Source organism: Phyllostomus hastatus, unplaced genomic scaffold, assembly GCF_019186645.2.
Source record: "Phyllostomus hastatus isolate PE091 unplaced genomic scaffold, TTU_PhHast_1.1 phas_contig_137, whole genome shotgun sequence".
In the NCBI taxonomy this organism is placed as follows: Eukaryota; Metazoa; Chordata; class Mammalia; order Chiroptera; family Phyllostomidae; genus Phyllostomus; species Phyllostomus hastatus.
The window spans coordinates 2,106,342-2,130,500 of NW_025333583.1; the positions used below are offsets into that span (position 1 = coordinate 2,106,342).

At 46.6% G+C, this 24,159-nt stretch overlaps 1 protein-coding gene across 6 annotated transcripts in view; it reads right to left on the reverse strand.

Moving 5' to 3' along the window:
* Positions 1 to 9,584, reverse strand: part of AGFG1 (ArfGAP with FG repeats 1) — a 64,462-nt gene extending 54,878 nt beyond the window's left edge. For 4 of the 6 annotated variants that reach the window (XM_045852932.1, XM_045852914.1, XM_045852904.1 and 1 more), the window contains exon 1: positions 9,107 to 9,583. In XM_045852932.1, the coding sequence (XP_045708888.1) occupies positions 9,107 to 9,273 (167 nt within the window). In that variant the 5' untranslated portion in view covers positions 9,274 to 9,583. Of the gene's footprint in view, positions 1 to 9,106 lie in introns of all 6 variants that reach the window. The other 2 variants (XM_045852923.1, XM_045852892.1) reach the window with 1 other exon arrangement.
* Positions 9,585 to 24,159: the final 14,575 nt, after the last annotated feature.

Below are 24,159 nucleotides of genomic sequence, written 5' to 3' on the forward strand. Positions count from 1 at the left end.
CCCTCTCCCCTCCTCCTCTCTCTAAAATCAATAAACATATCCTCTGTTGAGAATTTAAAGAAATGGATCTGAAACATAGCTAACTTTGGATAAGATGTTCATCACAATAGCGTAATATCAGAAACACTTTGATATCAAAGGGGAAGTAGTTAAATGACAATAAAACTATGATATTATGTATACTTATGATTATGTTTTAATTTTTTAAGATGAAATTTTTTACTTTTTTTGTTTAGTCCTCACTCAAGGATATGTTGATTCTGGAGAGAGGAAGGTGAGGGAGGAGGGACAAGAGGGGAGGGAGTGAGGGAGAGACAGACAGACAGACAGACAGAGATCGATGTGAGAAACATCCACTTGGTTGCCTCCTGGGGAAGCCTGCAACCTAGGTATGTGCACTGACCAGAGATTGAACCCCAAACCTTTTGGTGCAGGAGATGATGCTCCAACCAACTGAACCACCCGGCCAGGTTCATTTTAATGTCTGCCAACTTAAAAAATAAAACACTACAGTACTGATTCCATATTACTATTTATAGTAACCATAATTTTAACAGTAATTAAAATAAATCTTTTCTCATTAGCAGAACATCTCAACCTACCAGATTTGATCATTTAAATGAACAGAATCTTTAACTGATCAAAACTGAATTTTATGTATCTAATTATTTTTTAAGGTGTATTCCTGGAAGCTGAGGCTAATTCCATTTTTACTGAGCCCAGTCTAGCTGTCATGTGAATTTAGTGTTTATAGAACACTTTATTGTAATGACATCAGTCACAACTATTGAATAGGTGTGTTGAGCGAGTATACCACATCATTTTTTACACTGCCAATATTGAAGTACCACCCATTCTGGATCCTGAAAAACACATTTTTCAGTTTAAATCTTCAGTTTAGTGCAAAAAAAATTTAAATAATGACTCATTTAATAACAGCAGTATTGATATTGTGAAAGCATGTTTGTCAATTAACTGGTTTTAAGACGTTCCAAAGGCACCTACTCGTAGAGTCCAACATGTTTCTGCAGTATAATTAGGTCACATGCTGATCCCCGGAGTTTTAGTTTTAACGACCACCACCCAGGTATGACTGCAACCAGATGGAGTGACTCACTCCGTATGTCCACCCGTATGCTGCTCTTAACTACGCCTCAAACAGTCTTGCTAATAGCCATTTGTTCAACTCAAATAACAATTTGTGCTGGATGAATAAGTAAGAAAGCTTATTTAGTTAGTTTGATTAACCGTTTTTTCCCTGTTGGGGCGGAGCTGGTTAAAATAGTGCAATAGGCTGTCAAAATTTAGGGGGTTGCTATTGTTGGCATAAAGTAATAAAGTTAATTTGACATTTAGATATAGTCCAACACTAGTTATTTAATACTTATCTAGAACCCAACTTTAACTGAAAACACACACACACTGGACATGGCAAAAAACACAACTGTTATTTTGGGTTTTTCTTCTGAAAGTCACTATCACTCTCTAAGTTCCTTGCAACACTTAGGGCAGGCATCTACAAAATAATGAAGTTACAATTTAAAGTAATTAAGGTATTCCGGTTGAAAGTAGACAAAGCCCAAGAATGTCTCCACTGTCTCTCCAAACCCCAATGAAGTGATAGCAGAGACAAAAAAAAAAAGCATTCTTCCACACAGAGGCAGACAGACAGAGAACAAGGGAGCCCCAAACACACTATGGTTCTCTTAACAACAAGGTTCGGGAGGTAAAGCGTGACTATGCCTGCAGTAACTGACTTCGCAGAGTAAAGAAAGCCAAGGTGGACGCTCCCACACAGGTGGGAGACGCCAGCCAGAAGGGGACTCCCACCACAGGGCCCTAGAAAGACTACTGAAGGAATCAGGGATTTACATAGGCTCAAAAAGAGACTCCTAATTTCCCTAAGTCACAAAACTACCCCTACCAGGGTTTAAGCGGAGTAATCTGAAGAAAAATTTAATATGGAGAGAGGATACCAAATAGACTCTGGACTCGGGTGGATCTGAGGGCTGTCATGAGGAAACACACTAAAAGCTGGGAGCTTATCTGAGACTCCATATACTGAATAAACTCAAGGCCCCCAGTCCCTCCCTCAACTTGGATTCTAGAAGTGGTAGCTAGGCTTTTTCCCAGTAAGATTGAAGAAAATAGCTCTGAACTACAAAAAAAAAAAAAAGCTTGAGTTTCCAAACCAAGTCCTCCAAAATGCCTAAAAACCGAACAAAAAGACCTGTACTAAAATACTTCAATAGAAAGTTCAGCAGAGACCAAAAAAAGATCAAATGCATATATTAATATATATATAAATATATATATTCCTAAGGAGGGACGAGGGGAATGGGGAGCAAAGAATCAGTAATAACACCAGACTTCTCAACAGCAACACTGAAGGTCTGAAGACACCTAAACAATGCCTTAAAAATCCCCAGGGTGAAGTGTTTGCACCTTTGTGAATGTAGGCAAACCGCTCAGTTAAAAATGAGGTCAGAATAAGCCATTCTTAGCCACATAGTTCTCAAAAATGACCTCCCATTAACCTTTAATCAAAAGGCTAATGAAGATGTGGGGTCCTGGTAAGAGAGGGTGGAACACAGGTGTGGTATGAAGGAAATTTCCAGAATGAAGGCAGAAAAAGTCCCAGGAAGACAGGTGCATAGCAGGCCTAGAGAAAACCATTTCCATGACAGAAGGTACCCAGAAAAGATTTTTTTTTAAAGTACCATATGTGTCTGATTATATTGAATGAAATTTTATACCTTATAGAGAGACAATTTATCTGGGAACATTTTAATGATCTATACTTGGAAAACAAAGCAAATGAAGAAAATGACAATTATAAACTTCAGGGAGAAAAATGGTTGTACAACAAGAAGAAAAATATATGTAGTATACTGCATGACACAGCTGAGAATAAAATATACAGTTACAATAAGGCAAATAGTGATTTAACCAAAAATTGTGATATAATTATACTAAAGGAGAAGAAGCAAAGTATAAGTGGAGAGAGTAAGAGAAGTGTTAAAAGAGTCAAATCCTTGTTTTTTTCCTTGTACAGTAGAAGAGTCAATAGATAAAGCCCAAAATTAAGGTAAATATAGAAAGTGGAGCCCTGGCTGGCGTAGCACAGTGGATTGAGCGCGGGCTGGGAATCAAAGTGTCGCAGGTTCAATTCCCAGCCAGGGTATATTCCTGGGTTGCAGGCCAGAACCCCCAGCAACCGCACATGGATGTTTCTCTCTCTCTCTCTCTCTCCCCCCCTCCCTTCCCTCTCTAAAAATAAATTTTAAAATCTTTAAAAAAAAAAAGTGGAAACAGTTAAGAGTCATCATCACTGTCTACAGTACACAAGAAATGCGGGAAGGGATTAGATGACTGTTTTTGTTTGCTATAAGTCCTTCCCTTTTTGAATTATGTGCATGTGGTTTTTTTGATAAAAATTAAAATTGAATTAAAAATTAAACAAAGAATGAAAAATAAAAAGTTCTTGTCAAAATTAAATCTGACATATACTTATAGATTGTCTTCTTTAACAGATGAAAAAAAGCATTCCTAGAAAACATGAGTAATTTTTCACGTTCAAAAATATCAAGTTTCTTGCCCTGACCGGTGTGGCCCCATCGGGTGGTCGTCATCCGGCAAAACGAAAGGCTGCACCCACCCAAGCACAGGACTAGATTCCCAGTTTGGGCCCACGGCTGGGCTGAGGGTTCCGTCCCCAGACAGGGTGCCTATGAGAAGCAGCCAAAGGAAATCTCTCTCTCACTTCAATGTTTCTCTCCCTGTCTTTCCCTCTCTAAAAATAAATAAAATCTTTAAAAAAATATGCCAAGTTTCTTTACTAGAAAGACATTAGCAGTCTCCTTGTAGAAGTACATATCCACTGAACACAACTCTTCCATGTTTGTGTTTCAAGTTGGAGCCACCAATATTTATTGGGTAAGAGATAAAGGTTTGAAGTGAGAATGAGGAAGAATCTTCATGGCTTCTCACACTATTAATTGTACTGATTTTCATACATCCCCCATCAAAGAGTTTGCAAAATTTAGCAACTGAATGTACCAAACAGCTTTCCCACTTACAATAAACTGAAATTGTGCTACATTGTCAAAATATCTCCTTGAATACAGCTACATCAAAGTATTAAAAGAAGTGGAAATGGAACTAAGGATACAAATCGCTGCCCACTGGGACCTCATGATGTCTTCCTACACACTACAAGAGCTAGCTAGCTCCTGAAGGGTGTCTGATTACAATCCACTCTGATGCTAGTAACTGTAAAAAAACTAAATCCCTCTTTTCAGTCATTGGTCCAACTTTAATTTTAGAAAGTTAATATTCTTGCAAGATTCACCACAAGTCAAAATACATTCAAAATGAAGAGTGCAAGTTACTATCCAGCTACATTTATCCACAAGTAAAATTCCAAGATTAAATACATTGTCCACACAAAATAGCTGGTATTAAGAGAAACAAAGTAACTCTCAAATGTAACTTTTTTATGTAAATCCTCTCTGAAAAATTTATGAGTCATTTTTTAAGAATAGAACAACTCTTACATTATCCACTTATTCCATGAATGTTAGTCTACACAAAACAAACAATTTGGTCTAAAATTAGTCTCTAACAGGAAGGCAGTATTTTCTTATTGGCTGTAATAGAGTATCCATTCATAATTTTAAGTATTTGTGGATAGAACTTGAAAGTGACAAATCAGTCTGCTCTATCACCTCCATTCTGCCTCAATAAAGAACAGCTTAGCCCTGACCAGTGTCAACCCACAAAGCGAAAGGTCACTGGTTTCATCCCCAGCCAAGGCACATGCCGGGGTTGCAGGTCTGATCCTCAGTTGATTGCTGTTTCTCTCTCGCATTGATGTTTCTCTCCCTCTCATTTTTCCTCCCTTCTCCTCGCTCTAAAAATAAAAAATAAAAACACAAAACAAACAAACAAACAAAACACCAGTTTAACTGCGGCCCTGGTCAGGTATCTGTTATTTTGAGCACCATCCCAATGCACCAAGGTTGCTGGTTCGATCCCCTGTCAGTGTACATACAAGAAGTAACCAATAAATGCATAAATAAATGGAACAGACTGATGTTTTTCTTTCTCTCTCTCCCCCTTCCTCACTGGCTCTCACTTCTTTCTAAAATCTCAATAAATAAAAAATTTTAAGAACTGTTTAATGACACTTAAATCTAAAGTCTATTTTAAAGTTCCACAATCTAAATTCAGTTACATACTCTGAATGTACCTCATGCAAGCATATAGGACAGCCTTCTGAAAAAAAATTAGCTGTGCATCTAGTAATATTAACATTTAACTTATTTAAACAAAGATATTTTTAAATGACTTATAAAAGATATGTGACTATCCTGTAATTTAAAATTCTGATACTGGACACCATTTACTGCGTATCAGCATTTTCTAGGCCCATCAAGGTTTCTGAATGGCAGTTGGCATGCCTTATTTAATATACAGGGTAGGACAAAAGTAGATTCAGCATTGTGAATATGCAAAACATAGAGTTTATTCTTGTACTACTATTTTTTATTATATTATTTTCCATACAAACGATAAACCTACTTTTGCCCACTCCCGTACGTATATCCACTGCTGAACCCATCCTCACATTAATTATGTGTTCAATAAATATTCAAAGAATTGTACTACTTGATACTACAGCATCTTATCACAAATAAAGGCACTGAGGGGATGGCCTGGCCTGGCTAATACCTTACTTTGGCTAAGTCATAAGCTAGTGGCAGTGTTAAAATCTAACTTCAGAATTCATATTCTTTCACTTATGCCATGTCATCTAAATAACAAATATTTGATTACCCTTAAACACAATAGTTATGTTATTCTTAAATTATTTTCCTACTTTATTGCTTTTCAAAGAAAAAACTCCTCAGGAGCTATTGTCCCTTCAATGTTTCTGCCACAGACATTTGGTCCAGCATCCATTCCTTCCTTCCCAAGATCCCAGATTCCTGACTGTGGAATTCTATTTGGGGATCCTTGTTGTTCCAATGAAGTCAGCAACGAACGTGTGTCCAATGAAGGCACTGGCTCCAGCTCAGCAGGGCTGAGCTGCAGAACTTCTGGGAAAGCTGGAAGGCAGCAGGCAGCTCCAGGAGCCGGAGGCAGCCTTCTGTGAACAAGGGAGATCTAGACATCATTACGCCACCGTATAAAGTCTTACTCAAAACCAAACAATAAATTCCCCTCATATTTCTAAACCAATTTGAGTCAGGTTTTGAGCTACATCTGAAAAATCAAAACTGAGAAATTTTTATAAAGTTGCTTCTCATTTTGATGCGTTTCACATATTGTTCCCTACTTGAGAAACATCCTCTCCACCCTGTTAATGCCTCTCATCTACTGAGCACCTATCGCGAACCAAGCATGTGTGACATGTTACACTTACATTATCTCAAATACTGAAAACTAACCTACAGCCAAAAGCTACAAGCTAGGCCTTATGCTCACTATTTCACAGATGAGAAAACTCAAGTTCAAAGAGACCGAGTGCATTCTCAATACCACCCAGCTAGTAAGTGGAGCCAGGATTCAAAACCAGGTTTCTCTAACTCATAAATGCCTGTTCTTTCAACTACATGGATCTGCCTGCCATACAGATCTTGTCTTGAAAGCTCTTTGCTCAAGCATCAACTCTTCTGTGAAACTTTCCCCATTGTTTGTGTATGTCACAGGTAGCTAATTCAAAGACAGGAAATGTTACAATACATTGTAACTACATTTATATACTTAGAACGCAAGCTCTTTAAGGATAGAAGACCTAAGTAACACCAGTGGCTCCCACAGTGTATAACACAGGCCAAGTGATCAATAAACACTTGTGGTATCAGCACTAAACAGCGATATGAAGCCCTATTATAGATTAAACTCCATTAAAAAACAATTATCATCATACTGAAGTATACTTTTATATAGAATATTTCTGAAATGTGGAATCTAGGAGAAATTTGTAAATATTTCTTGATATTATGCATTTGCAACAATAAATTAAAAGTTGCCCCACTATACTTACAATGGGCTACACAGAAATGTCAGAAATCCTGAACCATAAATATATATATATGTGTGTGTTTTCAAACCAAATACTTTAAATACATCAAAGGACCTTGTGTTTAGTAAAGGCAGAACATACTTATTATGCACATAATAAATGTCAAATACACTTTAAAACAATTAACTATTGGCTTCATTTTAGAACCAAAGTTGCCCAACATAAGTCACTTAACTCTCTCTGTAAATGAAAATGATGAACCAGACAACCTGGAAGATACCACCTAGCTCTACGATTCTGGGGTGATTCAATGATATCACTAACTGTCAGCTTCTAAGAGTGCTTCTCTGACTACCCTAATCTAAAACCAACTCTCAGAGGATATCTCTCCTACCACCCCATTTTACTGCATACTTACCCCTGACATTTTTCTCATTTAATTACCATCTCCCCTGCTAGAATGTAAGCACCAAGAAAACAAGAACTTTGCTGTAGTCCTGACCCACGTGGCTCAAGTTGGTTCTGAGTCCTCCCCCAAAAGCAAAAGGTCGCTGGTTCCATTCCTAATCAGGGCACATGCCTGGCTTGCAGGCCTGGTCCTGGGTTGGGGTGCAAGGGAGAGGCAACCAACCCATCGAAGTTTCTCTCTCACATGGATGTTTCTTTCCCTTTTCCTCCCTTCCCTTCCCCGCTCTCTAAAAATAAATACATAAATATTTCTTAAAATTTTTACAAAAAGAACTTCTCTGTATTTATCAGAACACCCCACAACTTCACACAGAACCTACTGGGCACCCAATAAATGTTTGTTGAACAAATAAGTCATGGAAGACTAAAAATGCCTCTTTTTCTTAAAGAAAAAAAAAAGTAAATGGTACACTGTGAGCATGTCATGCATTTTCCAAATATGAGTTTTCTCATGTCATGTACTTTGTCTCAGTATTGATCTTACAAAGGTTTTTGTTTTGTTTTTTAAGTTTTAATTTGGGGAGGGGGTAACCAAATTATTTGAATGGTTCAAACAAAACTTAATTAGATGTTTTGGAACAACAAAGCTCTTAAAAATACTCAGTAACCACCACTTCGTCAATAACTATAACTTTGAGTCAATGGTAATTATTAGTGCATAAAAGCAACTTCTTATCGGTTCCAAAATCTCCTGCAAACTTTCCAAAAGAAATTTCCCATTAACAAAAGTCTTATCAAAATAAAGCTTAATGAAGCAAAGATGAACAAATACCAACCGTCCCGGTCACTCCAATGGGCAGTCTCCGTTTCCCCCGACACCTCGCTGTCTCCCCATCCCCCCCCCCACTTCTGCACACAGCGGGGGGCACGTGGGCATCGACAGCAGCTCCTAGTCAATACCTTATCTCCACCCAAACTTTCCCCACACTCCTCGGGACTCTCTTCGGACCTTGACTCTAAAACCCCTCCGACCTCACGTCTGCTTCCCTCCCTCCCTCTCCCGGAATGAATCCTCTTGAACTTTTCCCCAGGGATTCACGTCTGTGCGGTCGAAACATTTTAATCTTGTTGCTATTTCTCAGCGCCTGCTTTCTCCCAGGGACTCGGGTCATCCTGACTCCAGGGAGGAAAGCCCAGGCTCCTCGTCCTCCCGGCCCTCGCCCACCCCAGCTTCCCCACCCCCCACCCACCCACTCCCTCCACCGGCGCCCGGCAGGTGCCTCGCGCGGCCGGCGCGCCCCGGCCGCCGAGGGGCGGAGCGCACAACGGACCGCACGGATCTCCCCCCCGGCCCCCTCCGGTCTTTTCCCTGCGGGGGCACTGGGTCAGCACCCCCGGGGGAGGGGGGGGGCCGGGGGCCAGAGGAGCTGCTCCCCTCCGGCGCCCAGTCCCGACCCCAGACCCGCCCACGCACCACCCACGAAAGCTGCCCCGAGCCTGGACCCTCGCCCGGAAAAACCGAAAGCGCATCCCCGGCCCCCGGGGGCCGAGCGCACCGCAGCCGCCGGCCTCGGCCGCCCCGCCCGCGCCCCAGCCGCCGCCCCCGGCCGCCCGCGCCCCCGGGCCGGCCCCGGCAGAGCGCCCGCCCGGCCCGCGGCCCCCACTCACAGGCTGCCCGAGCAGGAGGTGCAGACGAAGGAGCCGACCGTCATGTTCACGTAGGTGGGGCCGCGCTGGTCGCAGTCGAAGCACTTTCGGTTGTGCGGGAGGCCGGTCATGTCCCGCAGCATCTTCAGGTGCTTCTCCTCCTGCTTCCGCTTCGCGCTGGCCGCCATGGCCGCGGCGCCGAGGGAGGAGGCCGGCGGGGCCGGGAGCCGGGCGGCGCCGCGCCGGGGGCCCGCGGTCCCACGGGCCGCCCTGGCCGCCCTGGCCGCCGCCGCCGCCCTCCGTCAGCGAGCGCCGCCCGCCCGCGACCTGGCCGCCGCCGCTCGCCTGCACTGGGCTGGGCGCGGCGCGAGCGCTGCGGAGCGCAGGCTGACCGGCCACACCAACCGGCCTGGCCGGGACGACCACAGCCGCCGCCGCCGCCGCCGCCGTCGCCGCCGCCGCCACCTTCCCGACTTCTCCAGTGGGGAAAAGACGAGAAAAAGGGACGGCAAGAGAAGGCCCGCCCCGGGCGGCCGGAGGCCAACTGTCGGCCGGCGCCCCCTGTTGGCCAGGAGGAGTCACTGCGGCCACGCGGAGGCCTGAGTTGCTCTGGGGCCAAGTAGGGGGAACACAGAAAAGTAATGATGATAATAGATGATATTTACTTGCGCTCTTAAATCTACATAGAGCATTACATGGATTACGTTCACCCCATGCTTAAAACTCTCCAAGGGCTTTCCACTGCTTTGGCGATACCGCGAGGCTCCTCGCGGTGCTCTAAAAAAGCGCTCCATCATCTGGCCCAGCCTCCCTCACTTCATACTGGTTTACTCAGCCACACGACGTTTCCTTTTGCACCCTGACCACTGCAAGCTCCCTTGTGACTCAGGACCCTTGTCTTGCTGTTCACTCTTTACCAGGGTGTCTCAACTTGCCACTACTGACCTTTCTGACTAGATCATTTTTGGTGTGGGGGAGATCCTATACATTGTAGGATACTGAGCAGCATCCCTGCCCTTTACCCACTAAGTGCCAAAATGACCTCCCACGTAGTTGTGGCAACCAAAAACCCCCAGATATTGCCAAATGGGGTGCCCTGGTAGAGAGGGTGATGAGATCAACCAGACGGGAAACCACTGGCTAGGCTGGAAGGCCACATCGCCCACGGCAGGCAACTCCCACCGGCCTGATCAGCCCTTTCAGAGTTGCAGCCCACCTTCCTGGAAAGTAGCTCTCCACGAGTTTGCTGTGATGCGTTTGCTTCCTAGCTCCAGCTCTTTGAAATTCTGCTTCTCCTTTGGTGCTTCCTCTGTATGGACTGGGGTCTCCCTTTAGGCTCCGGACAGCGCACCCCTCCCAACCTAGAGGCCAAGGTGCTCAATGTTAATGGGAAGAATACATTCAGGGTCTCGTTTAAGCATCCAGGTTCTTTCCATTTTACAAAACCTAGATCTGTATCCCAGTGATACATGTGGGAAAACTGGGATTCTTCCCACACAGTCAGGCTGCAGGACCCAATGTCTTAATCACTGCAAGAACGCACAGCCAGCGGGATGTTACAGGCCCTTCCTGCCCCTCATTTCCCAAAGGAATAGCAGCCCCAGAGAGGGAAGTTTCGAAGTCACTCAGCTGGGGAACAGGAAAGTAGGATTCGAATCCAGGTTTCCTGTTTGCCGAGATCTCCCATGAAAGTGACTGCTTGGGAGTGAGACTTCATATTCATATTATTAATAATGATGTTCTTAATATTAAAAGAAAGGGACAGCCCAGGCCAAGTGGCTCAATGGTTGGGGCAACTGAAAGGTTGTAGGGGTTGATTTCTGGCCAGGGCACACATCTATCCCCAGTCAGGGTGCCTGCCGGAGGCAACTTTCTCACCTCTCTCTCTCTCTCTCTCTCTCCCCGCTCTCCCACCTCTCCCCCTCTCCCCTTTGTCCCTCTAAAATCAATTTTTAAAAAACATCATCAGGTCCTTATTAAATAAGTAACTAAATAAATAAAGGGGAAAGGAACAGACAGATGTTGGATTGGCCAGTGGATTTCTTTGACTCTCTATCCTGAAAACATCAGACTCCCATGAGCTCATGGCACACACAGCTCATGGTTAATGTGCTTCATCTACACCCCCCAGCCTCCCCTGCCCCTTATTATTGTACAGCAAATCATAGTTATCATCTCATTTATCTGCTCATATTTTAGTTCGCATTGCTAAAAAATAAGAGCTTTCTCTTTTTTAAAATATAACCACAATAGCACACCTAAAAAATTAACAATAGTTTCTGAAATCATCAAATATCCCATCAGAGTTCAAGTTTCCCAATATCTTATCAATGTTCAAAACAGATCTGTTACACTTTATTGGAAATCCACACATTGTAACTGGGTAATATGTCTCAAAGTTTCTTTTAGTCGATGAGCTTCCCCTCCACCTCCTTTTTGCCTTGTAATTCTTTTCTTTTAGGAATCGGACCCTTTGTCATTTTGTCTCTTATAGTCTATGTTATTTGACATGTTTCTCCAGCCTCTCTATTTCAAAAAAAAAATGTGTTGTTGGATCTAGTTCACTTGTATCCAGCTCAATTTTCTTTTTTTCTTTTTTTTTGGCAAAATCTTATTTCTTTGTGTTCTTCCATCAGGAGGCACATAGCAGGGGATGGGTGCGTCTTTCTAACCTATCAGTGGATATATTTATATAAAGAAAAACTTCCCCACATCTACTGTTTGGTGCAGTGCAGAAAGACAGGACAAGTGTTTGGTTCCTTTCTCTTACTCACAAATTTTCAAAATAACAGATTGGTTTTGCATCGCCTTGCAATGGTGATTAATATTTTTCTCAGTGTCATTATAAACTCAAGAATTGCATCCTATTTGATGTGTTTCACATCCGTGGTGCTCACGTTGTCTCATCACTGGCCAATGAGAGCCTCTTACAGTTGGCTCTTAAGTCCTTTTGTCAATGCCCTTGACTTAAGGTCAGTTGGATGCCCTTAATGGCAGCGGGGCCCTGGGCTGCTTAGGAGGTGAGAAACATCTGATTCTGGACTGACCTACCAACCACACTCTGGCTGCATTAAGGACATCAGCAGTCTCTTATTCATCACCCGCAGATCCGCTTGTCCAATAGCCAATGGCTTCCTTCTTTGTTTCAGTATTTGTAAAGCTCACTCGACATTTGTATGTCTTCTGCTTTTTGTCTCTCTCCATGGTCTACGTTCTGATAAATGCCCAAACCAGAAGGCGTGTCTGTACGAACAATTTAATTAGTGGTTGTTTTAGTATTGTGTTGTTGTTGTTTCAAAGGAGGAAGAGAAGGTATTTTCAGAAGGCATTTCCTTGTGTGGGAAGGTGAAGTTCAGGTGAAGTCCAAGATGTTTTTTTCCAAGTCAAGCTGAAAGTCCACATGACCTGCTGAGGTTCGGTTGTTTCGTGCCCTGTCAAAGTGGGTTCCTACTTTTAATAATTCCAAGAGGAGTTTTCAGTGTGCCAAGCAAGACTATTTATTAACTTTAAGTTTCCTTACTCTCGCAACAATACAGAAGAAGGTATTATCATCCCACTGTACATATGAGGTAGCTGAAACTCTGAAAGGCCGGCCTGCCCGAGGCCAGGCCGGAAATGAAGCATGAAGCTGGGATTGAACCTCAGAACTGGCACTTAAGGCACGAGCCTCTGTTTCCAGGAACTGAGCACTAGCCCTGCTTATTGGATTTGCAAAGTAGAAATTACTTTCAGAGAGATGTTAGCACTGCAAGCAGAGTGACCTTTCAAAATGCAAATGTGATTCAGTCTTCCCCAGTCTCCTCCCCCTGCTAGAAGCCTCTCAGTGACTTCCCATGGCTCTTAAAATGAAAGAACACCTAGGAGGCCCGGAAGGCCTGCCTGAGGGGCCTGCTTCCTGCCAGCCCTTGGAGGTCTCCCTGCTCCTGGCCCTGCCCCCGCCCCTGTGCTGGGCCCACTGTGCCCCAGGAGTCCTGGGCACCACGCTGCTGCGTCTCCACAGCTCTGCTCTAGCCCTTCTTGGTTTGCATAGTCTTTCTTCTACCTCAGGGTCTTTGCACATGCCTTTATTGCTTCCAAACACAGTCTTCCTTTTCCTCTTCACCCTCTCGACCCTCAGACCTGGTTCAATATCTGCTTTTCCGAGATGCTTCCCTGTCCTGCCTGACCAAGTCAGACCCCATCATTTGTGCCCGTAGTACCACGCTCCCCTCCTCGCGCGCACTTACTGCGGCGGCTATTGACACTGCTTCTCGGGGTTTGATTGGGGTCCCCAGCCCCTCACGCCACTGCAGGCTTCATCCAGGAGGCAAGGAGGCGACCAGGGTTGTGCTTGCTCACCATAATTTCTCCAGCACTTACCGTGGGGCCTGGTACTTAAAGGGGCTCAATAAATATTGGCTGAGTGAATAAATCAGTGCAGCATGCGGGGGCGGGGGGAAGCAGAGAATAGAGCTTCCCTCAGTCTTAAGCGGTAGGTTCTGCATCGGGCTTTATCGTTGTCTCTGCTGTTTGGGCACCCAAAATGACTACCGTTCCGTCCAAGCCACAATAGTTTTGTTAAGGAACTTGCAAATTCTGAAATCAAACCTCCAAGGGCGAGCATCTAAAACCTGGCTTGCTCAGAGGCCCCGCGCCAGACTTATCACCCGGGGTGACTCAGAGAAAATGCCCTGAACAAACCCTGGTGTCTGGAGAGGACCCACGGAGCCAGCCAGCTGGCTGCCAGCTCATCCGGAGCCACCCCGCCCTCCACGCCTGTGGGCGAGGCCCGAGGAAGAAGCCCCTCCGTCTGCCCCTAAGCCCCGCAGGACAAGCGGCGACAAACAGCACGGGACAGCCAGCGGTGGCTTCGGCGCTCTGAGTGCTTGCGTGAGGAGGGGAGGGGGGCTCCTCGGCATTCCCGAAGGACTCAAATGGAGACTTCTTAAATGTTACGTATTTGTTTACGTTAATTTGTATTGAATGTACCGGGGTGACGTTGGTTAATAAAATTATATAGGTTGCAGGTATACGACTCCACAATGCCTCATCTGTACAGGGTGTTGGGTGTTCACCACCCCAAGTCTGGTCTCCTTCCACTTACAAACCTCTTCTGCCTGCCCCGGCCCCCTTCCCTGCGGTAGACGTCGGACAATATCTCTAACTAACTTCCCCACCGCACCCACTGATGGGTTAGCAAGACGTTGCCAGACACACATGCGTGCCCCACGTCCATCCTCGCCACCAGCAGCGCACTAGGAAGTCACACTTCTAATAAGTCCTGGATTGGCCCAATTGCCATTTCCTTTGTCTGCTTGTGTATTAAAAGGGCTCATTTGTTAGGTATATCACCCATGCTGCCATTTTTGTGGCTCTGTTGTGACATCTGCTCATGTTTTAATATTCTGGCACCCCTGACAAAATCCAAGTGGCCAGGTGCCTTCTGTGAGGGGAGTCCCCTTTAATCTCCAAGGCCCCAGACTCCAACTGGCACTGCCTGACCCCCGATCCTCAGAGTGCAGAGCCTCTCAGAAGCCCCCCCACATCCTCCCTTGGCACTCAGTTTCAGGCAAGTGAGTCCAGGTTCTTGGGGAACCTCGATTCTCTGTCTTTGGGGTGCTCAGGTCCTTCTTTCCCTCGGGCCCTCCAGTGCCAGAAGCTGACTTCGATGGGAGGGGAGGGCAGACCGGAGAGCAGCCAGTCTGTACCACGCAGAAAGCCGGAGCTGTGGCTTTAGCCTCCTTTTTATGAACATTCTTCTCTCCACAGGGCGTGACTTTTCCCAGAGGAGCCCATGCTAATTTTTATGGCCCGTTAAAGCGATGCAAAAAGAAAGTGATGCTGACCGCATGAATGCCCCAGGGCCCCAGCAGGTGGGGTTCTCAGGGCCTCCTGTACACAGCATTGTGGAATAATGCTCGACTCTATGAGTTTTTTCCCCTTTCTTCTCTTGGTAGCACCTTTCTTTTGCTGTGGTTTGATTATTTTTAACATGGCTTCCTGACTTGCTTTTTAATTTGTAAGAAGCAGCGAGACAGAAAAGGGAGGGGGGGAGGGTAGAAAACCCCTACCGAGCACAAGCCCTCGGCGTGCACTTCCTGGAAACAGTGGCGTGGTTTCTGGGTGCACTTGCAGAGCGCCCGAAAGTAGGCACCTGGAGGGCCCCAGACCCTCCGAACCAAGGCTGTGGGGCTGTCTCCTAGCCCTACGGAAGCCAGGAGACATAGAGGAGCCACCAACCTGCCCCCCAGCTCTGCTGTGTTTCAGACCGGCTCTCCTTCTGCCTGGAATCATTTCACACTGTCCTTGGGGAACTTTGTCTCGCCGGCTGAATTCTGTCTGCTCAGAGACCAGAGGCTGGGTCCTAACCTCCGCCAGCCCATAGAAGGATCTGCCCATTGGTTGACTTATCCAACCTCAGGCCATTCCAGAACCCCAGGACAATTGCGGCTAGACTTCGGTTATCCAATGAACAGAAAAGCCCATTCTGGATATTGAAGGGAAATCAGAAGTAGCTTCCGGCCTTCATTCATTCATTCATTCATTCACTCAAATATTTATTGAGCACCTACTATCTGCCCGACACTGGGGATTCGGCAATACACAAGCCTGTATTCCCAGGAGTGGGAGGTCAGCAAACACGTTAACAGAGGCGGGCCAGTGATGCAAGAACTCCAGTAGATAACGAAGCAGGGTAAGGGACAACAGTGTGACAGGAGAAGCTGCCGGGGAGAGGGAGGGGGGGGGAGCGCAGCATGGAGACGCTGCCACCCAGCAGCCTCCCTTCCTTGTCAGTTCGTGCCAGAAGCAGTAATCCCAGGCAGCCCCGGGCGCCCGGAGGGAACGTGAATCACCCTCTTCAGAAGCCAAGGCGCAGAGAAAGGTCCCTGCCTCTGCAGCAGGAAGAGTCTCGGGCTAAGAAATGCTCCATTCACGTCATCAATGGAACGTTGTTCTTGCCCGTCACTGGAAAGAGAAAGGGGACCTTCCCTTCTGGTTCAGGGGAAAGAAAGGGACCCCTATGGGGAGAGAAACCTGCCCCAGTTATCAGAAAGAAAAAAAAAAAAACCCAACAGGCTTGCAGCCCTACCAAACAGGAAAATGGACTCTACTCAGCTGCCCTCTGTGTTGGAGGGGTCGGATGGAGACACTTGAAAAGTGGATCCCCCCAAAACACCTCCACCCTTTCCTATTCCTCACCAAATGCTGGCACATAGGTAATGGCTCATTATACCACACAGGGTGAACTGAGCACAAAGTGATCTCTTGAGCCCAACAAATGATGTTGCCATGGCACCCAGCCCCCGAGAAGGAAAGCCATAGCACAGAGCTCCAGGCCTGGCAGCCCGGCAAGGATGACGAACGTTTCCTGGGACGAAGCACCAGGCATTGCAAAGCACGCCCTGCAGGGTAGCTCCATGAACCCTCACACCAGCCTTCGGCAGTAGGCTTTACCAGTGTACCCATTTCAGAGGTGAAGAAAACTAAGTCTCCCCAGCTGAGGACATAATGGAGCTGAGATTGGAGGTCGGCAGTGTGACACCAGAACCCACAGTGTCATCTCTGCTACAGTCAGCTAGATGCATCAAACCAGGCCCGACCTGAGGGAGAGCAGGAAAAGCCCGGAGCGGGGTAAACCTTCCCAGTACCGAGTTGGCCAACCGGGAGCAAACACAGAGCACATGCCCCGGGCTGGTGTAACCAGAGCTCCCTGCTTTATGAGGACACTACCCTGCCCCCCAGCTTGGGGCTGGGCATTTGAAAGACCTGTTTCTACTTAGGAAGTTATTCAGATGAGAGAAATTTCTGAAAACGTTACATACAACACTCTCCCCACAGTGAAAACGTCTTAAATACTCATTTGGGCAATTTTTGCCAAGTAGACTTGTCCTCCCTGAACATGCAAAGTCCCACCTCCCAGGCAGGGCAGCCCTGGCAGCAAATTTACAGGAAGGAGCCCATCGCTACCTCTACCTTAAGGATAACCTATTATTACCCCTGGGGCTACCCGTGGTTCCAAAGGTTATGGTCAGGATGAAACGAGCAAATATACTCAGCACAGCACCTGGCGTGTAGGTAAGCCCTTCGATCATTCTTGGCATTGCAAATATGCCAACTAGACTCTTTTTTTCTTCACTCGGTGTGTGCTGCTTGTGAGGTTATCGAGTCAACCACAAGTGCAAGTTAGCTGTGGTTTGCTCGCAGCTGCTCCCGGTGGAGCCCTCTGGGTAGTATCTTTAATTGGCAACCCTTTCACCAGAGCGACGCTGCCCTCTCATCGACGGAAGTCACTTGTGGTCCAAGTGGTCTGCAAGGCAGCACGTAACACACGGGCCCAGGAATCGAACTAGCGATCTTCCGCTTTGGGGGGCAATGCCCAACTAACCAACTGAGCTACACCGGTCAGGGCATGAACAACTAGGTTTTACTCAGTTCAGTTCATACAATTGTTACTTTTCCAGGTAAATACCTGACAACGTTCGTTTCCATAGACCCATGACATGCTTGGATCACATCTAACCATAGAAGCTGCGTGTTCCTTTAGTGTTGTTTTATTTGGAGGGGCAGGGGTGTGTGTGTGTGTGTGTGTGCGTGTGTGTGTTTAGGAAGTGGGAACAAGTCTCCTTCATCAGGCCCTTGTCTCCTGTGTGTACCTACCTAGGGAGAGTCAGGACAGCAGGACAGTCGTGAGCAGTTTCTGAGTCTGACTGTCCATCTCCAAAGCTGGGTCTCCCCTAGGAGCCTGAGCAAGTAACTTAGACCTCCGTGTCCCTGTTTTCTCACCTCTGAAGTGGGGGTGATCATATCACCAACCGCATGAGATTGCTTTAAGGATTGAGGGAGTTAATATACAAAAAGCACTAAAAACAGCGTCTGGCAGGTAGTAAGTACTCGGCAACGTTGGCTATTATTATTATGTTCCCTGTTGTGCTCGTCGACCCCTTGCCTACAACCCAGCCGGAGTAAACAAGCAAGTCTGTGCGTATGTGTGTGTGTATACATATGTACTGATTTCTCCTACAACACCCTGTTTCTAGTTTCATTTTATTTCTTCATATCCTGCAAGAACCGTGAGTACAATCTCATTTAAAACACTTCAGCAGTGCTGAAGGGTGTCCTCCCCACCAAAATTCCCATTCACCAGGACCTTCCAGATGTGATCTTAGTCGGAAATATTGTCTCCGAAGCAGTGATTGGCTGGAGATCTTGAGATGAGGTCACCCTCGTTTACAGCGATCCAATGACTGGCGTCCTTTGAAAAGGGGAGGGGCACCCACAGACACACAGGGAAGGGGCCACGTGACAATGGAGGCAGAGATTGGAGCGATGCTGCCGCAAGCCCAGGAACGCTGGCACCACCAGAAACGGGAAGAAGCAAGGAAGGCTTCTAGAACCTTCCGGGGGAGTGTGGCCCTGCACCTCCAGAACTGTGGACACCTGTTCCAGAGGTCCCGGGAGGCAGAGTTCCCCCTTCCATGTCCCCTCGCCCTGCAGCAGAGTCACTTCATCGCCTTCCCGGGCCTTCTCCTGTTCCGTTACCCACAATTCTAACACAGTTCGTCTAGCTGACAACAACCACACCTGTGGATGGAGCTAAACTGTCTTCCCTACAGCAGCCCGACGTGCCGTGACCCTGATGGCAGTGGGTGGCCGTGGGCCAGGACAAGGGCTACTACTGCCACCGCTGCCACCTCTCCCAGGGGACTGCAGGGACTAGAGTGTTGCCTGTGAGTAGAGTCACTAAAAGACAAGCACATCCTCTAGAACAGTGTTTCCTTTTTCATAACTTGTGGGCTTTCCGGGTAATTTTAACAACCCTGCTTCCTCTTTCTTGTGCATTTTTGGCTGGACCTTAGTCTTCTTCTGAAATCTGGGTCCGTTCCCTGCAAGAACTGGAAGTTACCCTTTGAGAAAGCTTTGCCACGTCTCCCAGGGGTTAACATGATATACAGTTCATGGTTATCCTGAAAGGGATCTTCACATACAAGTTTTCAAATTGAAAGAACACTAGAAATCACCTAGGTCAGTGACTCTTTGCAGTTTGGGGGTGACAGCTCCTTTTGAGCATGTGATCAAAGATGCCAACCCCTCCCCCTACCCCCAACTATTCCCTGGATATATAAAATATAATCTCAGGCCAGTCCTTGTACCCAAGCCAACTCCCTTGTGTTTGACAGATGAGGGAAATCGGGCTCCAAAAAGTAAAGCAAAAAAGATCCCAGAGGGATCCGGTGGCAGAACCAGATCCCTAGATTCTCCAAGAATCTGGGGACAAAACCCCAGATTCTCCACGACTCACCATCTCCCTGAGGCTCCGTCTGTCCCAGTCTGAAGACTCCAGTCTGCCAGCATGGGTGACAAAGGCGGGAAACAGGACATCGAGGAAAGGGAGGTCCTGTGGAAGGAGACTGTCAACACCTTAGACACAGGAGGTGCCCAGGACACCACAGTGGATTCCCTGAATGTGGCACCTCTCCATTGTCTCCCAAGGCCAACTCAAAAGAAAAAAAGCTTGACATTGAAGCAACAAGGTCTTTGACCATGCAAGGAGAATTTATTTTAAGTAGCAATCTTTACATTTCTGAAAGAAATTTATATAATGTCTTCTTCGGGCCTCTTAAAAATAGAACAGCATCTCCTCTTGCCAAGATGATGTGAATGTAGACAGATAAGGAGGCACGAAGGCCAGTTAGGCGGGAATGTGAAACACGCGCGGCCTGCGTGCACCATCCCTGCTTCCTTGGCCCGGGGTAAGCACTACTCGTCTGCATTGTGCTATTTCTAAACCAGCACCAGGTGTGGCCCAGGAATTCTTTGCAACTCAGCACGCCAGTAGCTACTCCCAGTTGGCAGTGAGGTCTGCAACCTGTTTGCCATACCACAGCTAAATGGCCTGCCAACATCGTGCTGCTCTCTCGTGATTAGGTCTTTTCCTGTGGTCCCATTTAAATGTTCTGCTGGCTGTACTTGGTTCCGCGGAGGCCTAGAGACCTCCCTTTCTAGGGCAGTCATCTCTCCTAGGGTTTCTCCTAATAGCTGTTCTCCGACATTCTCAGTCCTGTGAAGTAATTGAGAGCCCTAAGCATTCCTCCTTATAACTAACTTATGTTCACATAGACTAGGAAGACAACTCTTTAGAAGTCTCTGGTTCAATCTCATTATGGCCCGTAGTTTTTGTGTCTTGGTTTTTGACATCCTCTTTTGTAGCAGGAATCTCTCTCTCTTTCTTTCTCTCTCTCTCTCTCTCTCTCTCTCTCTCTCTCTCTCAACTAAATCCCTGAAGTTAGATTTTTCAGGAAGAAAAAAGTAGATCCAGACAAGTCTACGTTGCATCATGAAGTGAGGACATCAAAGACAATGACAGAGTGAGATACGGTGTGGCGTTTTCCATCATGTCACTCCAAATATTAAAGAATAGGAGCTCTGTGTCTCTACATCAATCAGACACATTGAGGGTAGAGCCCCGTGCTGACCTCCTTTTTTGACTCTGTTCTTAGCTAGCATTCTAGAACTACTTCTGGAATGTCCCAACCTTGTGTTTGCCTTGGTGCTCCTTGACTTGATGATTTGTCTTCTGTGATATACCTGCACTGCCCCCAAAGGGAAGTACCAAGGTAGCTTAGATTTAATGCTCCCCCAAAGTGGAAGCAGTCCCATGCTAGGACTGGTGCAGCCTTATTGGGGAGGGTGTAAGAGATGGAGTGGCAGGGAGGGACTGAGCAGGGGGTTGTGTTGTGTTTTGTTTTCTAGTTCTAAGTGTGGCTTAATGCTAAGAGAAGCAAGCCAGTTAGTGAAAGACAAATACCATATGATCTCACTTGTATGTGAAATCTAATGAACAAAACTAATAAGCAGAATAGAGTAAGAGGCTTAGAAACATGGACCAGACGGACAGCCGTAAGAGGGGCGGTGGGAGGGAGGGACTGGTTGAAAGAAGGGGAAGGGATTAACCAAAGAACATATATGCATGGCCCATGGACGTGGACAGCAGTGTGGAGATTGTCTGAGGGAGTAGGGGCATGCTGGGTAGAGGGGTCAAAGCAGGGGAAATTGGGACAACTATAATAGCATAAAAAATAAAATAATTTTTTAAACAAGATTTTTAAAATGACTATTAATTTTTTTAAGATTTTATTTATTTATTTTTAGAGAGGGAAGGGAGGGAGATAGAGAGAGAGAGAGAAACATCAATGTGCGGTTGCTGCGGGTCGTGACCTGCAACCCAGGCATGTGCCCTGACTGGGAATCAAACCTGTGACCCTTTGGTTCGCAGCCTGCGCTCAATCCACTGAGCTATGCCAGCCAGGAGAATAAAATAATTTTAAAAAACAAAGCAACGTAAACCAAGGAGGCTTTAATGTTTTCTGATGTGACTTACAAAACTCATCTGGTCTCCCTGCCTCCGCACTCAGCCTCCTCTTCTGTCCATTCTCAGCTTCATGCCGAAGCGGTCCTTCTAAACATTGAGTCAGGCCAGGCCACACGGCTACTCAAAGCCCCACCATGCCTGCCCTCGCCCCCATCCTCTTCTGCAAGGCTTCCCTTCTCTCTGCTCCAGCCACTCTGACCTGCTTGTCATACCCAAAAGACACCAGGCCCCTGCCTGGGGCCTTCACTCTAGCTGTGGCCCCTGCATAAGCCAGGTATTTACATGGCTGACTCCCTCACTCTTCTCGCTTTCACAACAGAGCCTGTCCTCATGGCCCCTCCTGCCACCCACACCCACACCCCCAGCTCTCCAACCCCTTTGCCCTGCTCTCCTTTCTTCCCGAGAGCACTTATGAACTTCCTAGATACTGCAGCATTCTCTTACCATAGTTATGGTTTGTTATCTAATTATCTCCCATAAGAACATCATCTCCAGGAGGGCAGGAATCTTCTCCTGCTTTTTCACTAATGAATTCAAAGTACCTTGAATAGCGCTGAACACTTAATAGGTGCTCAATTAACATTTGGTGAGTAAGTGGTTGAATGAATGAATGAGTGAATGAATGAATAAAGCCTTTGTTCTGGAATGACTACTGATCTATAGCACAAACATCACCTCTAAAGAGTTTCTACCGTAAAAGGAGAGGGAGGGGAAACTCAATATTGTGGGAAAGGCTGCATAGATGATAGCATTGGCCTACAAAACTTCCAGCAGGTACTTTTTACAGGAATTTTACTTAACAAAAAGTTTGCTGCAGTGCTTTGGGTCTTTCTGGCAAGAAAAAGAAAAAAAGAAAAAGAGAAACAGTTGCTTTGATTATTCTAATAGAACTCTAGTTTTCCTTCATCGGATAAGAAGCAAAAAATGCACGTACAAAGAAGTTACTTAGAAGTCACAAACATTTTGCCTAAAGAAAGATGGTTTTGTGGTTGAAGGATGGAATCATTTGTGCCGACCACCTTCCAGCGGCTCTAATTTTGCATGCCGAGGTGAGCTCATGGGATCAGGAGCCAAAAGGCCTTAGTGAGACAAGCTCTCTGGACTGGTAATGAAATGAAAAGCCCAAGGGTAACACAAAGGCAGTGAAATGTGTTACCATTGGAAAACCACCCTCCCGTCCAATTAACTGGTGCAGAGGAAGCCGCCTTGACCCTGAATGCTCACAATATCGGGCTGCGTAAAGATGCCATGATTCTACTGAGTAGAAAGTCTGACGCTTGGGGCCCAATGAACTTGTGTCTATAAAGCTCTGGATTTGAGCAAAGAGAGGAAATAACATGCAAAACATCGTTTCAAAGAGAACGTACCCTGAGTCTTTATGCTGCTTAAGGAAAAGGGGCATTTCTGTGGTCTTCTGCGCCTTCAAGACTGAAGGGTGTCTACGGTCTCCCTCGGGGTAATTAGCGGATGGTCTTCTCCCGGCCTAGATGCTGGCGCGATGGAGCAGGCACGTGGCATTCTGTGCAAGCTTACACAGCTCCAAGTCTGACCTCTTAAAAAAGCACGCATCGTGGCTGTGGCCTGGTGGGAGGCAACACCACAGGAAAGTCCCATTCAGCTGAGTCCCTGGTAGAAGTCAAAGGCCAGCAACATTTTGTGGACAGAGAAGGCGATGACCTTGGGTTCTTAGACGAGGTAGCCAGCCCCATAGGAAAACCCAGGCCACACATTTAAATCTGGCCTGGATTTGCAACATCCAGGCCCATCCTGCTTCCCGCAGTCACCGTCCACGGCATTAACCGGGATCGGTGGCAGGCCGCTCTCTGTGACGTGTCTGTGGCCGCTGTGGCGACCCTGCCCCTCTTGCTTTTTCATCCCTAAACATCCCGTCACACAGAGTTTCTCTCTGACCGTGTCTCCTCCTCTTTGCACTTCTTCTCAGACGAGAAAGACCCTCAGCTTCCCTTCATGCCCTCTGCTTCCCGCCCCCCTCCCCTGCCCCGATCTGTGCCACCTTAGCAGCTGGAGCTCAGGAGCCAGACCGCTTGTGTGCCCAGTCCCTGCTCAGCTCCCAGCCATCGGAGGGTCTTTGGATCCATCACTTCGACTCTCTGAGCCTCACTCAGTCTTCTCATTTGCCAGATGGGGATGGCGACACTAACCCTGTCTTGGGTGAGAATTAAATGAGATGATACATGTAAAGTGCTTTGGACAGCAGGTGGCACATATCTGCCATGGCTACCATTATCTTCAAATGCAGAGATCGCTGAAAAACGGAAGCTTCCGTTCAGACGTTAAGGTTCAACAAAGTCAAGATTTTCCCAGCCAGATCTAACGGTTCTGCCGTATTCGTATAAACCCTTGGGATAGGAGGTTGGCACTTTTCCTTACGCCTTAAAAAGGTTCCATGACTGAGTAACTAGCTGTGTCAGGTACTGGGCTCAACACTTCCTGTGTGTTATCTTAGTTGTTTTTGAAAAGTAAATATTTCTACTCCAGTTTACAGGTGAGGATGAGATAAGCTGCTTTTCCAGAGTCACACAGGAAGTGCGATTAAACCCGTTTGTCTCCTTCACTTCCCTTCCAGATTCAATGCTCGCTGAGGGGAAAGGTCAGCATCTCCTCCTCGGCGTCCCAGCTGCTGTACCTCCTAGGGAGGAGGGTCCACAAACGCCACGTGTGGCTGGTTGCAATGAACGGACGGTGTGGATGCCACGGAGTCTGG